The 17989-nt window shown below is 42.3% G+C and overlaps 1 protein-coding gene across 2 annotated transcripts in view; it reads left to right on the top strand.

Annotated features, from left to right (window-relative positions):
• Positions 1–17989, top strand: part of LOC139757449 (uncharacterized) — a 652064-nt gene that overhangs the window by 409315 nt on the left and 224760 nt on the right. For both annotated transcript variants that reach the window (XM_071677974.1, XM_071677975.1), the window contains exon 12: positions 14043–14310. In XM_071677974.1, the coding sequence (XP_071534075.1) occupies positions 14043–14310 (268 nt within the window). The remainder of the gene's footprint in view (positions 1–14042; positions 14311–17989) is intronic.

Here is a 17989-nt window from a genome sequence, read left to right as displayed (position 1 = left end):
ATATGGAGTGATAGTTTTCATACATGGTGTTTTGACAAGAAAATAGTGAAAACTGGAGAAAAATGTAGCTTAGACATTGAAGCTTATTGATACAGTGGTTAAATTGATGAGAACTGCTATGGACGTTTGTGTGGATAAATTGTGCATTTCCTTTTTCCATAGCCAGAGGTTGAACATTGTGTGACATTCAGTTTTTCGTTCATTTCAAGCTAGAAGTTTCAGTTTTCTAAATTGTTTCTTACATTTTTCATATGTATGTATATGTATGTGTGTGTGTGTGTATATGTGTGTATGTATGTGTATGTGTGTGTATGTGTATATGTATATATATATATATGTATATTATCCCTGGGGATAGGGGTGAAAGAATACTTCCCACGTATTCCTCGCGTGTCGTAGAAAGCGACTAGAGGGGACGGGAGCGGGGGGCCAGAAATCCTCCCCTCCTTGTATTAACTTTCTAAAATGGGAAACAGAAGAAGGAGTCACGCGGGGAGTGCTCATCCTCCTCGACGGCTCAGAGTGGGGTGCCTAAATGTGTGTGGATGTAACCAAGATGTGAAAAAAGGAGAGATATGTAGTATGTTTGAGGAAAGGAACCTGGATGTTTTGGCTCTGAGTGAGACGAAGCTCAAGGGTAAAGGGGAAGAGTGGTTTGGGAATGTCTTGGGAGTAAAGTCAGGGGTTAGTGAGAGGACAAGAGCAAGGGAAGGAGTAGCAATACTCCTGAAACAGGAGTTGTGGGAGTATGTGATAGAGTGTAAGAAAGTAAATTCTCGATTGATATGGGTAAAACTGAAAGTTGATGGAGAGAGGTGGGTGATTATTGGTGCATATGCACCTGGGCATGAGAAGAAAGATCATGAGAGGCAAGTGTTTTGGGAGCAGCTGAATGAGTGTGTTAGTGGTTTTGATGCACGAGACCGGGTTATAGTGATGGGTGATTTGAATGCAAAGGTGAGTAATGTGGCAGTTGAGGGAATAATTGGTATACATGGGGTGTTCAGTGTTGTAAATGGAAATGGTGAAGAGCTTGTAGATTTATGTGCTGAAAAAGGACTGATGATTGGGAATACCTGGTTTAAAAAGCGAGATATACATAAGTATACTTATGTAAGTAGGAGAGATGGCCAGAGAGCATTATTGGATTACGTGTTAATTGACAGGTGTGCGAAAGAGAGACTTTTGGATGTTAATGTGCTGAGAGGTGCAACTGGAGGGATGTCTGATCATTATCTTGTGGAGGCTAAGGTGAAGATTTGTATGGGTTTTCAGAAAAGAAGAGTGAATGTTGGGGTGAAGAGGGTGGTGAGAGTAAGTGAGCGTGGGAAGGAGACCTGTGTGAGGAAGTACCAGGAGAGACTGAGTACAGAATGGAAAAAGGTGAGAACAATGGAAGTAAGGGGAGTGGGGGAGGAATGGGATGTATTTAGGGAATCAGTGATGGATTGCGCAAAAGATGCTTGTGGCATGAGAAGAGTGGGAGGTGGGTTGATTAGAAAGGGTAGTGAGTGGTGGGATGAAGAAGTAAGAGTACCAGTGAAAGAGAAGAGAGAGGCATTTGGACGATTTTTGCAGGGAAAAAATGCAATTGAGTGGGAGATATATAAAAGAAAGAGACAGAAGGTCAAGAGAAAGGTGCAAGAGGTGAAAAAAAGGGCAAATGAGAGTTGGGGTGAGAGAGTATCATTAAATTTTAGGGAGAATAAAAAGATGTTCTGGAAGGAGGTAAATAAAGTGCGTAAGACAAGGGAGCAAATGGGAACTTCAGTGAAGGGCGCAAATGGGGAGGTGATAACAAGTAGTGGTGATGTGAGAAGGAGATGGAGTGAGTATTTTGAAGGTTTGTTGAATGTGTTTGATGATAGAGTGGCAGATATAGGGTGTTTTGGTCGAGGTGGTGTGCAAAGTGAGAGGGCTAGGGAAAATGATTTGGTAAACAGAGAAGAGGTAGTGAAAGCTTTGCGGAAGATGAAAGCCGGCAAGGCAGCAGGTTTGGATGGTACTGCAGTGGAATATATTAAAAAAGGGGGTGACTGTATTGTTGACTGGTTGGTAAGGTTATTTAATGTATGTATGACTCATGGTGAGGTGCCTGAGGATTGGCGGAATGCGTGCATAGTGCCATTGTACAAAGGCAAAGGGGATAAGAGTGAGTGCTCAAATTACAGAGGTATAAGTTTGTTGAGTATTCCTGGTAAATTATATGGGAGGGTATTGATTGAGAGGGTGAAGGCATGTACAGAGCATCAGATTGGGGAAGAGCAGTGTGGTTTCAGAAGTGGTAGAGGATGTGTGGATCAGGTGTTTGCTTTGAAGAATGTATGTGAGAAATACTTAGAAAAGCAAATGGATTTGTATGTAGCATTTATGGATCTGAAGAAGGCATATGATAGAGTTGATAGAGATGCTCTGTGGAAGGTATTAAGAATATATGGTGTGGGAGGAAAGTTGTTAGAAGCAGTGAAAAGTTTTTATCGAGGATGTAAGGCATGTGTACGTGTAGGAAGAGAGGAAAGTGATTGGTTCTCAGTGAATGTAGGTTTGCGGCAGGGGTGTGTGATGTCTCCATGGTTGTTTAATTTGTTTATGGATGGGGTTGTTAGGGAGGTAAATGCAAGAGTTTTGGAAAGAGGGGCAAGTATGAAGTCTGTTGGGGATGAGAGAGCTTGGGAAGTGAGTCAGTTGTTGTTCGCTGATGATACAGCGCTGGTGGCTGATTCATGTGAGAAACTGCAGAAGCTGGTGACTGAGTTTGGTAAAGTGTGTGGAAGAAGAAAGTTAAGAGTAAATGTGAATAAGAGCAAGGATATTAGGTACAGTAGGGTTGAGGGTCAAGTCAATTGGGAGGTGAGTTTTGAATGGAGAAAAACTGGAGGAAGTGAAGTGTTTTAGATATCTGGGAGTGGATCTGGCAGCGGATGGAACCATGGAAGCGGAAGTGGATCATAGGGTGGGGGAGGGGGCGAAAATCCTGGGGGCCTTGAAGAATGTGTGGAAGTTGAGAACATTATCTCGGAAAGCAAAAATGTGTATGTTTGAAGGAATAGTGGTTCCAGCAATGTTGTATGGTTGCGAGGCGTGGGCTATGGATAGAGTTGAGCGCAGGAGGATGGATGTGCTGGAAATGAGATGTGTGAGGACAATATGTGGTGTGAGGTGGTTTGATCGAGTGAGTAACGTAAGGGTAAGAGAGATGTGTGGAAATAAAAAGAGCGTGGTTGAGAGAGCAGAAGAGGGTGTTTTGAAGTGGTTTGGGCACATGGAGAGAATGAGTGAGGAAAGATTGACCAAGAGGATATATGTGTCGGAGGTGGAGGGAACGAGGAGAAGAGGGAGACCAAATTGGAGGTGGAAAGATGGAGTGAAAAAGATTTTGTGTGATCGGGGCCTGAACATGCAGGAGGGTGAAAGGGGGGCAAGGAATAGAGTGAATTGGAGCAATGTGGTATACCGGTGTTGACGTGCTGTCAGTGGATTGAATCAAGGCATGTGAAGCGTCTGGGGTAAACCATGGAAAGCTGTGTAGGTATGTATATTTACGTGTGTGGACGTATGTATATATATGTGTATGGCGGGGGAGGTTGGGCCATTTCTTTCGTCTGTTTCCTTGCGCTACCTCGCAAACGCGGGAGACAGCGACAAAGTATAATAAAAAAAATATGAAATATAATATATATATATATATATATATATATATTTTTTTTTTTATACTTTGTCGCTGTCTAACGCGTTTGCGAGATAGCGCAAGGAAACAGATGAAAGAAATGGCCCAGCCTCCCCCGCCATACACATATATATACATACGTCCACACACGCAAATATACATACCTACACAGCTTTCCATGGTTTACCCAGACGCTTCACATGCCTTGATTCAATCCACTGACAGCACGTCAACCCTGGTATACCACATCGCTCCAATTCACTCTATTCCTTGCCCTCCTTTCACCCTCCTGCATGTTCAGGCCCCGATCACACAAAATCTTTTTCACTCCATCTTTCCACCTCCAATTTGGTCTCCCTCTTCTCCTTGCTCCCTCCACCTCCGACACATATATCCTCTTGGTCAAACTTTCCTCACTCATCCTCTCCATGTGCCCAAACCACTTCAAAACACCCTCTTCTGCTCTCTCAACCACGCTCTTTTTATTTCCACACATCTCTTACCCTTACGTTACTCACTCGATCAAACCACCTCACACCACACATTGTCCTCAAACATCTCATTTCCAGCACATCCATCCTCCTGCGCAAAACTCTATCCATAGCCCACGCCTCGCAACCATACAACATTGTTGGAACCACTATTCCTTCAAACATACCCATTTTTGCTTTCCGAGATAATGTTCTCGACTTCCACACATTCTTCAATCCCCCAGAATTTTCGCCCCCTCCCCCACCCTATGATCCACTTCCGCTTCCATGGTTCCATCCGCTGCCAGATCCACTCCCAGATATCTAAAACACTTCACTTCCTCCAGTTTTTCTCCATTCAAACTCACCTCCCAATTGACTTGACCCTCAACCCTACTGTACCTAATAACCTTGCTCTTATTCACATTTACTCTTAACTTTCTTCTTCCACACACTTTACCAAACTCAGTCACCAGCTTCTGCAGTTTCTCACATGAATCAGCCACCAGCGCTGTATCATCAGCGAACAACAACTGACTCACTTCCCAAGCTCTCTCATCCCCAACAGACTTCATACTTGCCCCTCTTTCCAAAACAAAAGGTGAGAGCAATGGAAGCAAGGGGAGTGGGGGAGGAATGGGATGTATTTAGGGAATCAGTGATGGATTGCGCAAAAGATGCTTGTGGCATGAGAAGAGTGGGAGGTGGGTTGATTAGAAAGGGTAGTGAGTGGTGGGATGAAGAAGTAAGAGTATTAGTGAAAGAGAAGAGAGAGGCATTTGGACGATTTTTGCAGGGAAAAAATGCAATTGAGTGGGAGATGTATAAAAGAAAGAGACAGGAGGTCAAGAGAAAGTTGCAAGAGGTGAAAAAAAGGGCAAATGAGAGTTGGGGTGAGAGAGTATCATTAAATTTTAGGGAGAATAAAAAGATGTTCTGGAAGGAGGTAAATAAAGTGCGTAAGACAAGGGAGGAAATGGGAACTTCAGTGAAGGGCGCTAATGGGGAGGTGATAACAAGTAGTGGTGATGTGAGAAGGAGATGGAGTGAGTATTTTGAAGGTTTGCTGAATGTGTCTGATGATAGAGTGGCAGATATAAGGTGTTTTGGTCGAGGTGGTGTGCAAAGTGAGAGGGTTAGGGAAAATGATTTGGTAAACAGAGAAGAGGTAGTGAAAGCTTTGCGGAAGATGAAAGCCGGCAAGGCAGCAGGTTTGGATGGTATTGCAGTGGAATTTATTAAAAAAGGGGGTGACTGTATTGTTGACTGGTTGGTAAGGTTATTTAATGTATGTATGACTCATGGTGAGGTGCCTGAGGATTGGCGGAATGCGTGCATAGTGCCATTGTACAAAGGCAAAGGGGATAAGAGTGAGTGCTCAAATTACAGAGGTATAAGTTTGTTGAGTATTCCTGGTAAATTATATGGGAGGGTATTGATTGAGAGGGTGAAGGCATGTACAGAGCATCAGATTGGGGAAGAGCAGTGTGGTTTCAGAAGTGGTAGAGGATGTGTGGATCAGGTGTTTGCTTTGAAGAATGTATGTGAGAAATACTTAGAAAAGCAAATGGATTTGTATGTAGCATTTATGGATCTGGAGAAGGCATATGATAGAGTTGATAGAGATGCTCTGTGGAAGGTATTAAGAATATATGGTGTGGGAGGAAAGTTGTTAGAAGCAGTGAAAAGTTTTTATCGAGGATGTAAGGCATGTGTACGTGTAGGAAGAGAGGAAAGTGATTGGTTCTCAGTGAATGTAGGTTTGCGGCAGGGGTGTGTGATGTCTCCATGGTTGTTTAATTTGTTTATGGATGGGGTTGTTAGGGAGGTAAATGCAAGAGTTTTGGAAAGAGGGGCAAGTATGAAGTATATATATATATATATATATATTTATTATTACACTTTCGTGTAATAATCACATCATCAGGGGAGACACAAGAGAAAAATATAACAGTCAGTTGATATACATGGAAGAGACGAAGCTAGGACGCCATTTGGTAAAGTGTTTTAGATATCTGGGAGTGGATCTGGCAGCGGATGGAACCATGCAAGCGGATGTGGATCATATGGTGGGGGAGGGGGCGAAAATTCTGGGAGCCTTGAAGAATGTGTGGATGTCGAGAACATTATCTCAGAAAGCAAAAATGGGTATGTTTGAAGGAATAGTGGTTCCAACAATGTTGTATGGTTGCGAGGCGTGGGCTATGGATAGAGTTGTGCGCAGGAGGATGGATGTGCTGGAAATGAGATGTTTGAGGACAATGTGTGGTGTGAGGTGGTTTGATCGAGTAAGTAACGTAAGGGTAAGAGAGATGTGTGGAAATAAAAAGAGCGTGGTTGAGAGAGCAGAAGAGGGTGTTTTGAAATGGTTTGGGCACATGGAGAGAATGAGTGAGGAAAGATTGACCAAGAGGATATATGTGTCGGAGGTGGAGGGAACGAGGAGAAGAGGGAGACCAAATTGGAGGTGGAAAGATGAGTGAAAAAGATTTTGTGTGATCGGGGCCTGAACATGCAGGAGGGTGAAAGGAGGGCAAGGAATAGAGTGAATTGGAGCGATGTGGTATACCGGGGTTGATGTGCTGTCAGTGTATTGAATCAGGGCATGTGAAGCGTCTGGGGTAAACAATGGAAAGCTGTGTAGGTATGTATATTTGCGTGTGTGGACGTATGTATATACATGTGTATGGGGGTGGGTTGGGCCATTTCTTTCGTCTGTTTCCTTGCGCTACCTCGCAAACGCGGGAGACAGCGACAAAGCAAAAAGAAAAAAAAAGAAAAAAAAATAAATATTATTATTTTGCTTTGTTGCTATCTCCCGCGTTTGTGAGGTAGCGCAAGGAAACAGACGAAAGAAATGGCCCAACCCACCCCCATACAAATGTATATACATACACATCCCCACACTCAAATATACACACCCATACATCCCAACGCACACATTCATATACACACACAGACATATACATATATACACATGCACACAATTCACACTGTCTGCCCTTATTCATTCCCATCGCCATCTCGCCACACATGGAATAACATCCCCCTCCCCCCTCATGTGTGCGAGGTAGCGTTAGGAAAAGACAACAAAGGTCCCATTCGTTCACACTCAGTCTCTAGCTGTCATGCAATAATGCCCGAAACCACAGCTCCCTTTCCACATCCAGGCCCCACAGAACTCTCTATGGTTTACCCCAGACGCTTCACATGCCCTGATTCAATCCATTGACAGCACGTCGACCCCGGTATACCACATCGATCCAATTCACTCTATTCCTTGCATGCCTTTCACCCTCCTGCATGTTCAGGCCCCCATCACTCAAAATCTTTTTCACTCCATCTTTCCACCTCCAATTTGGTCTCCCACTTCTCCTCGTTCCCTCCACCTCCGACATATATCCTCTTGGTCAATCTTTCCTCACTCATTCTCTCCATATGCCCAAACCATTTCAAAACACCCTCTTCTGCTCTCTCAACGACGCTCTTCTTATTTCCACACATCTCTCTTACCCTTACATTACTTACTTGATCAAACCACCTCACACCACATATTGTCCTCAAACATCTCATTTCCAGCACTTCCACCTTCCTGCGCACTACTCTATCCATAGCCCACGCCTCGCAACCCTACAACATTGTTGGAACCACTATTCCTTCAAATATAGCCATTTTTGCTTTCGGAGATAATGTTCTCGACTTCCACACATTCTTCAAGGCTCCCAGGATTTTCGCCCCCTCCCCCACCCTATGATTCACTTGCGCTTCCATGGTTCCATCCGCTGCCAGATCCTCTCCCAGATATCTAAAACACTTTACTTCCCTGGGGATAGGGGAGAAAGAATACTTTCCATGTATTCCCTGCGTGTCGTAAAAGGCGAGTAAAAGGTAAGGGGGCTGGAAATCCTCCCCCTCTCGTTTATTTTTCTTTTGTTTGATTTTCCAAAAGAAGGAACAGAGAAGGGGGCCAGTTGAGGATATTCATTCACAGGTTCAATCCTCTTTTCTTAACGCTACCTTGTTAACATGGGAAATGGCAAATAGTATGAAAGAAAAAAAAGAAAAAGATATATATATATTTTCCCAAAGAAGGAACAGAGAAGGTTGCCAGGTGAGGATATTCTCTCAGAGGCCCAGCCCTCTGTTCTTAACGCTACTTTGCTAACGTGGGAAATGGCGAATAGTTTGAAAGAAAAGAAAGAAAATATTTGGTAAACAGAGAAGAGGTAGTAAAAGGTTTGCGGAAGATGAAAGTTGACAAGGCAGCGGGTTTGGATGGTATTGCAGTGGAATTTATCAAAAACGGAGGTGACTCTGTTGTTGACTGGTTGGTAAGGTTATTTGATGTATGTATGATTAATTTTCCAAAAGAAGGAACAGAGAAGGGGGCCAGGTGAGGATATTCCCTCAAAGGCCCAGTTCTCTGTTCTTAACGCTACCTCGCTAATGCGGGAAATGGCGAATAGTTTAAAAAGAAAAAAAGAAATGATTCATGGTGAGGTGCCTGAGGATTGGTGGAGTGCTTGCATAGTGCCATTGTACAAAGGCAAAGGGGATAAGAGTGAGTGCTCAAATTACAGAGGTATAAGTTTGTTAAGTATTCCTGGTAAATTATATGGGGGGGTATTGATTGAGAGGGTGAAGGCATGTACAGAACATCAGATTGGGAAAGAGCAGTGTGGTTTCAGAAGTGGTAGAGGATGTGTGGATCAGGTGTTTGCTTTGAAGAATGTATGTAAGAAATACTTGTAAAGCAAATGGATTTGTATGTAGCATTTATGGATCTGGAGAAGGCATATGATAGAGTTGATAGAGATGCTCTGTGGAAGGTATTAAGAATATATGGTGTGGGAGGCAAGTTGTTAGAAGCAGTGAAAAGTTTTTATCGAGGATGTAAGGCATGTGTACATGTAGGAAGAGAGGAAAGTGATTGGTTGTCAGTGAATGTAGGTTTGCGGCAGGGGTGTGTGATGTCTCCATGGTTGTTTAATTTGTTTATGGATGGGGTTGTTAGGGAGGTGAATGCAAGAGTTTTGGAAAGAGGGGCAAGTATGCAGTCTGTTGTGGATGAGAGAGCTTGGGAAGTGAGTCAGTTGTTGTTCGCTGATGATACAGCGCTGGTGGCTGATTCATGTGAGAAACTGCAGAAGCTGGTGACTGAGTTTGGTGAATTGTGTGAAAGAAGAAAGTTGAGAGTAAATGTGAATAAGAGCAAGGTTATTAGGTACAGTAGGATTGAGGGTCAAGTCAATTGGGAGGTAAGTTTGAATCTAGAAAAACTGGAGGAAGTAAATTGTTTTAGATATCTGGAAGTGGATCTGGCAGTGGATGGAACCATGGAAGCAGAAGTGAATCATAGGGTGGGGGAGGGGGCGAAAATTCTGGGAGCCTTGAAGAATGTGTGGAAGTCGAGAACATTATCTCGGAAAGCAAAAATGGTTATGTTTGAAGGAATACTGGTTCCAACAATGTTGTATGGTTGCTTGGCGTGGGCTATGGATGGAGTTGTGCGGAGGTGGGTGGATGTGCTGGAAATGAGATGTTTGAGGACAATATATGGTGTGAGGTGGTTTGATCGAGTAAGTAATGTAAGGGTAAGAGAGATGTGTGGAAATAAAAAGAGTGTGGTTGAGAGAGTAGAAGAGGGTGTCTTAAAATGGTTTGGTCACATGGAGAGAGTGAGTGAGTAATGATTGACCAAGAGGATATATGTGTCAGAGGTGGAGGGAACGAGAAGTTGGAGACCAAATTGGAGGTGGAAAGATGGAGTGAAAAAGATTTTGAGTGATCGGGGCCTGAACATGCAGGAGGGTGAAAGGCATGCAAGGAATAGAGTGAATTGGAATGATGTGGTATACCAGGGTCGACATGCTGTCAATGGATTGAACCAGGGCATATGAAGCATCTGAGGTAAACCATGGAAAATTCTGTGGGGCCTGGATGTGGAAAGGGAGCTGTGGTTTCGGTGTATTATTACATGACAGCTAGAGACTGAGTGTGAACGAATGTGGCCTTTGTTGTCTTTTCCTATCACTACCTCGGACACATGAAGGGGAAGGGTGTTGTTATTCCATGTGTGGCGAGGTGGCGTTGGGAATAAATAAAGGCAGACAATATGAATTATGTACATGGGTATATATGTGTATGTCTGTGTGTGTATATATATGTATATATTGGGATGTATAGTATGTATATTTGCGTATGTGGACGTGTACGTATATACATGTGTAGGTGGGTGGGTTGGGCCATTCTTTCGTCTGTTTCCTTGCGCTACCTCGCTAACATGGGAGACAGCAACAAAGCAATATAAATAGATAAATAGAAATATATTTGCCTTATCCCACATTTGCGAGGTAGTGTTAAGAACAGAGGAGTGAGCCTTAGAAGGTCTGTCCTCACTTGGCCCACCTCTCTTTTCCTTCTTTTGGAAAATTATAAACGGGAGGGGAGGATTTCTAGCCCCTATGAGTCCACGGAGAAAATTAAACATGATAAGTTCCCAAGTGCACTTTCATGTAATGATCACATCATCAGGGGAGACACAAGAGAGAAATATAACAGTCAGTTGATATACATCGAAGAGACGAAGCTAGGACGCCATTTGGTAAACATGTGATTGTCCAAAACATACAACGAGTGTTCTTAAACTTATCATTTTACAAATTTTATCAAAAATACAGTTATCTGATTTATATAGACCATCACTAATATTAAGATTATAATTCTTTGTGCATTTGATAATAGAAGATTCGATGATATTTCTCTTGGTAATAGAGTTAGAGTTAATAACTGAGATAGCGTTACTCCAGTCAATACAGTGATCAGTTTTTAACGTGATTAAACAAGGCATTTTATTCTTGTCCCGTTCTTACACTATATTTATGTTGCTAAAGTCTAACAGAAAGATCCTTACCAGTCTGACCAACATAAGATTTATCAAAGTTTCCACAAGGCACTTTATAGATGCAACCTAGAGAATTTTCTTGTGAATTCCTGATCAAGATATTATTTATAGTATTATTGTTGCTAAAGGCAATATTTACATTAAAGGATTTAAGCAACATGGGAAGCAAAGTGAAAGTATTATTAAAAGGGTGAACTAAAAGATTCTTGGTGTCAATGTGAGGTTTGGGCTCAACTCTATAAAATGATTTCTTCGCTAACTTAAGGGATTTATCAATGAAAGATCTAGGGTACTTTAACTTAGATCCAATAGATTATATCTTCTCAAACTCATCATCAATAAACTCTGGACTGCAAATATGTAATGCCCTAAGAAACATAGATTGAAATGATGATAATTTAACTCTGTCATGTTGAGATGAGTAATAATGGATATATGAGCATACATTGGTAGGTTTTCTGTATGTGCTAAACTTAAACTTGTTTCCTTGTCTAGGGATCATGCAATCTAAAAATGGTAAGCTACCATTATTTTCATTTTCTACAGTAAATTTGATGGAAGGTACTAAATTGTTAAGTAAGGGAAGAAATATTTGTATATTTTCATTTGTTGGCCAAACACAAAGAACATCATCTACATACCTAAACCAGATTGCATTAGAAGATAAGATATCCTTTAATAATTTTTTTTTCAAAGAATTCCATATAAAGATTACTTATTACAGGTGAAAGAGGGTTACCCATTGCCATAGCAAATTTTTGAGCATCATAATCTCCATTGAATTGAAATACACAGTCTTTTATACACAATTTTATCAGTTCAATTAAATTAGACTTTGAAACAGGTAAATGAATATCATCCAAGACATCAAATGAATATTCTGGGGAAGAGCAGTGTGGTTTCAGAAGTGGTAGAGGATGTGTGGATCAGGTGTTTGCTTTGAAGAATGTATGTGGGAAATACTTAGAAAAACAGATCGACTTTTATTTATCATTTATGGATCTGGAGAAGGCATATGATAGAGTTGATAGAGATGCTCTGTGGAAGGTATTAAGTGTATATGGGTTGGGAGGTAAGCTGCTGGAAGCAGTGAAAAGTTATAACAAGGATGTACTGCATGTGTACAAGTAGAAAGAGAGGAAAGTGAGCGGTTCCCAGTGAATGTCAGTTTTCGGCAGGGATGCGTGATGTCTCCATGGTTGTTCAATTTGTTTATGGATGGGATTGTTAGGGAGGTGAATGCAAGAGTTTTGGAGAGAGGGGCAAGTATGCAGTCTGTTGTGGTTGAGAGAGCTTGGGAAGTGAGTCAGTTGTTTTTCGTTGATGATTCAGCGTTAGTGGCTGATTCGAGTGAGAAACTGCTGAAGTTGGTGACTGAGTTTGGTAAAGTTTGTTAAAGAAGAAAGCTGAGAGTGAATAGGAATAAGAGCAAGATTATTAGGTTCAGTAGGGTTGAGGGGCATTTCAATTAGGAGGTAAGTCTGAATGGAGAAAAACTGGAGGAAGTGAAGTGTTTTAGGTATCTGGGAGTGGATTTAGCAGCGGATGGAACCATGGAAGCGGAAGTGAGTCACTGGATGAGGGAAGGTGTAAAGGTTCTGGGAGCATTGAAGAATTTGTGGAAGGCGAGAACATTATATCGGAGTGCAAGAATGGGTATGTTTGAAGGAATAGTGGTTCGAACAATGTTATATGGTTGCAAGGCATTGGCTATAGACAGGGTTGTGCGGAGGAGGGTGGATGTATTGGAAATGAGATGTTTGAGGACAATATGTGGTGTGAGGTGGTTTGATTAAGTAATGAAAGGGTGAGAGAGGTGTGTGATAATAAAAAGAGTGTAGTTGAGAGAGCAGAAGAGGTTGTATTGAAATGGTTTGGTCACATCAAGAGAATGAGTGAGAAAAGATTGACAAAGAGGATATACATGTCAGAGGTGGAGGGAATGAGAAGTGGGAGACCAAATTGGAGGTGGAAGGATGGAGTGAAAAAGATTTTGAGCAATTAGGACCTGAACATACAGGAGGGTGAAAGGCATGGAAGGAAAAGAGTGAATTGGAACGATGTGGAATGCTGGGTTCGACGTGCTGTCAATGGATTGAACCAGAGCATGTGAAGCATCTCTGATAAGTCATAGAAAGTTTTGTGGGGCCTGGATGTGGAAAAGGAGTTGTGGTTTCAGGGAATTACCCACGACAGCTAGAGACTGAGTGCTATCCCACCGCTTCACCAGTGTCTAAAAATTCAAACATTTAATTTCACTTAAGATGTAATGCTGTTTCTTAACATTTCACAACTACTTGTCTCATTTTTGCTGCATGCTGGGTATTTTTGACCCAGGATTGGGGATTGCAGCAGTAGGTCACTTTTGATTACCTAATTTCACAGTTTTATTGATTTAATAGTGGAACTTTGTGAATTAGAATGAATTTGTTCTGTAACTGATAGAGGATATTAAAGCAAAATATTAAATGGTCCGACTTTATGTAGGATCACCATGACCAATACCACCACCATCATGGTAAGAGTTGAGTGTAATACAAACAGAGGACCTCCAGGTGAGGACTGGCCCAAATATGCTAGCCACCCCCACCACCCACTCATTTTTAGTGCTCAAAGTGTAATATCTTTAGATTTATTCATGCCATTTTATCACCAGTGCTGTGCCTACATAAGTAATATGACTAGAATGTGAAACCAGTTTCATGAGAAAGAGAGAAACAACACCCCTATGTCTTCCTCTCTCATTTTAAGGTGGCAGACATATCAGCCATACCCCACCCTGCTACTTACTAAGCATTCCACCGGGCGACAAAAATGTAGTTTATATTACTAATTTTGTAATTTGCCTTTGCATGTCAATCTGCTGGTCTATAAAGAAACAGATCTTTCAGATTTTTTCAATTGTGCACATGGTGATGGAATTTTCAGCCAGTTCTGCTGTTTAAGGTTTATTCAAAATTTGTTAACATATCAGTACATAAGCCTACATTTTCATTTGCAGGATGAAGGAGATCGTGGAGAGTTAAATGAAAGTGGACTTTTATGCATATGGTCAGTACAAGAACCATCCCGTCCACAGTATCTGTTATGCTGTCGTGCCTCACCAACAGCTGCCACTTTTAGTCCATCTCGGCCATCCCTTGTGTTGTCAGGACTTGAGGATGGCTCCTTAGCAGCATGGGACCTGCGTGAACAACTTCATTTTCATACACTGAAAATTGAAATTGAAGATGTAAACTGGAGGGTTAGAGTACCCTCTTATATCACTGGTAAGTGAACCTATAGATAGATGAGGAAAATATAATTCACATTTTCCTGCTTGATATTGCCACAAAGGAGACAATGTGGCATTTTATATCTGAGTAACTGCGTAATTAGGTCTGCAGTGAAACTTCAGTATTCAATTTCAATTTAAAGAATGGATGTTGTATCACATCATGCTCTTCATTCTGTATTCTGCATATTCTTTTCACACATGTCTATAAGGGGGCTTGGGGGTTGCTGTCTGATTGACTGCTGCAATGCCAGTGCTTTGATATGTCCTTCATGGATAACAGTGATATGCAGAGGAGGTAATGCCAATGATTGCTGCTGAAGCATCTAATGGAGTAGTGCTTTATGGCAGTGTGGGCAGAGGTATATTGGCGGTCCAGAACAGAATTAATATCATCAGCTTGTATTGGCATTACCTCCTCTGCATATCACTGTTATCCATGAAGGACATATCAAAGCACTGGAATTGCAGCAGTCAATCAGACAGCAACTCCCAAGCCCTCTTACAAACTTCTTTACGCCTAGCACAGACACCCAACAAATCGTAGCACAGAACACACTCTCTCATTCATCGGAAACAAACCCTTCTGCTCTACAGAACCATAGTAACAAACCAGACATATTGCAAACCCATGCCAATGCTGTCAGAAACAAATACAGATAATGCTAAACCAACTCAGAGGATGCAACTTCCACTGTGCCCTCATCCAAGAAACCAGACCCACATCCAGATCTGCCCTCCCACCTTTGTACAGCTACACAACCATGAAAGGTGACAGACAACAAGTACAAGTAGGAAGATTCATTCCACACATCCAACTGACCAGACCATCCTCCAACATCACTTACACTTCAAAATGACTCACAGACAATGACAACATTTAGAAATACAGTCCATAGAAATCATACTTCACAGTACTGACTGCAAGATAATCAACACCCACATATGCCCTCTCCCCACATGCCCCTCCAGACAAGCTTCCCAACAGCAAAACCGTATCAGCATACCTAACACCTATACCTTTTTGGGGATTGCAGTGCACACCATTCCACTTGGCTTACCAATCAAACCCATGATCTTGAGGTAACCTTCTCGTAAACCAACTGCACTCTCAGTATTCCGAACCTACATAACCAGCCAACCTGACTCTCAGCACACCACCTTCGGCATCCTGCCTTGCCAGACATAGTTTTACCTCATGGATACCTGGCAGAGTCTTTGGGGGGGTCTTCAGCCCCACAGCCCGAACTGGGCCCAGGCTGAAGGATTAAGTAGTTAGTTGACCAAGCTGTTAAAAGCTGCAATCCTCAGGCCTATATAGCACCTACAGCATGGCTGGTATGATACACTATGTAGGTACTTGTCCAATAGACTCTTGAACTTCTCCGCTGTGCATCCCATGCTGTTTCTGATGGTATTGAAGAGTCTTGGGCTCTGGATGATTAAAGTGTTCTCTCTTTTTTGTGCATATCACATCTATGGATTTCAGAGGTAGTACTTTACAGTCTTTTATGCCTTTCGTGCCATTAGGTTGTTATTTCTGAATGTAAGTTGGGAACCATTACCCTCCAGGATTTTGCAGGTTTAGATGATGGTATAACTCCTGGGAGTAAAGTCTCAGTGGTTTCAGTCATTTGCAATAATTTTGTTCCTTTATTACATTTATGTGAGCTATGAAAGATCTCTAGACAGTTTCTGAATCTGCAATCTTGCCTGCCTTGTAGATTGATGTTAGAATGCAATGGTATTCTATTTGTGAAAGAATTAGTGCTTTGAATGATAATATTATTATTATTATACTTTGTCGCTGTCTCCCGTGTTAGGGAGGTAGCACAGGGAAACAGACGAAAGAATGGTCCAACCCACCCACATACACATATATTTACATACACGTCCACACGCACATATACATACCTATACATCTCAACATTTTTTTTTTTTTTTTGCTTTGTCGCTGTCTCCCGCGTTTGCGAGGTAGCGCAAGGAAACAGACGAAAGAAATGGCCCAACCCACCCCCATACACATGTATATACATACGTCCACACACGCAAATATACATACCTACACAGCTTTCCATGGTTTACCCCAGACGCTTCACATGCCCTGATTCAATCCACTGACATCACGTCAACCCCGGTATACCACATCGCTCCAATTCACTCTATTCCTTGCCCTCCTTTCACCCTCCTGCATGTTCAGGCCCCGATCACACAAAATCTTTTTCACTCCATCTTTCCACCTCCGATTTGGTCTCCCTCTTTTCCTCGTTCCCTCCACCTCCGACACATATATCCTCTTGGTCAATCTTTCCTCACTCATTCTCTCCATGTGCCCAAACCATTTCAAAACACCCTCTTCTGCTCTCTCAACCACACTCTTTTTATTTCCACGCATCTCTCTTACCCTTACGTTACTTACTCGATCAAACCACCTCACACCACACATTGTCCTCAAACACCTCATTTCCAGCACATCCATCCTCCTGCGCACCACTCTATCCATAGCCCACGCCTCGCAACCATACAACATTGTTGGAACCACTATTCCTTCAAACATACCCATTTTTGCTTTCCGAGATAATGTTCTCGACTTCCACACATTCTTCAAGGCTCCCAGAATTTTCGCCCCCTCCCCCACCCTATGATCCACTTCCGCTTCCATGGTTCCATCCGCTGCCAGATCCACTCCCAGATATCTAAAACACTTCACTTCCTCCAGTTTTTCTCCATTCAAACTCACCTCCCAATTGACTTGACCCTCAACCCTACTGTACCTAATAACCTTGCTCTTATTCACATTTACTCTTAACTTTCTTCTTTCACACACTTTACCAAACTCAGTCACCAGCTTCTGCAGTTTCTCACATGAATCAGCCACCAGCGCTGTATCATCAGCGAACAACAACTGACTCACTTCCCAAGCTCTCTCATCCCCAACAGACTTCATACTTGCCCCTCTTTCCAAAACTCTTGCATTCACCTCCCTAACAACCCCATCCATAAACAAATTAAACAGCCATGGATACATCTCAACATATACATATATATATATACACACACAGACCAGATATTTAAGGACAATGTGTGGTGTGAGGTGGTTTGATCGAGTAAGTAACGTAAGGGTGAGAGAGATGTGTGGAAATAAAAAGAGCATGGTTGAGAGAGCAGAAGAGGGTGTTTTTGAAATGGTTTGGGCACATGAAGAGAATGAGTGAGGAAAGATTGACCAAGAGGATATATGTGTCGGAGGTGGAGGGAACGAGGAGAAGTGGGAGACCAAATTGGAGGTGGAAAGATGGAGTGAAAAAGATTTTGTGTGATCGGGGCCTGAACATGGAGGAGGGTGAAAGGAGGGCAAGGAATAGAGTGACTTGGATCGATGTGGTATAACGGGGTTGATGTGCTGTCAGTGGATTGAATCAGGGCATGTGAAGAGTCTGGGGTAAACCATGGAAAGCTGTGTAGGTATGTATATTTGCGTGTGTGGACGTATGTATATATATGTGTATGGGGGTGGGTTGGGCCATTTCTTTCATCTGTTTCCTTTCGCTACCTTGCAAATGCGGGAGACAGCGACAAAAAAAAAAAAAAAGAAATACACACACAGACATATACATATACACATGTTGGAAAGTATCACAATTTTGCGTGTGATGAAGATATTCCTATGAGTC

The sequence above is a fragment of the Panulirus ornatus genome, chromosome 26 (assembly GCF_036320965.1).
Source record: "Panulirus ornatus isolate Po-2019 chromosome 26, ASM3632096v1, whole genome shotgun sequence".
In the NCBI taxonomy this organism is placed as follows: domain Eukaryota; kingdom Metazoa; phylum Arthropoda; class Malacostraca; order Decapoda; family Palinuridae; genus Panulirus; species Panulirus ornatus.
The sequence above is the reverse complement of the archived record's forward strand: the minus strand, read 5'-3'. Positions and strand labels throughout refer to the sequence as shown.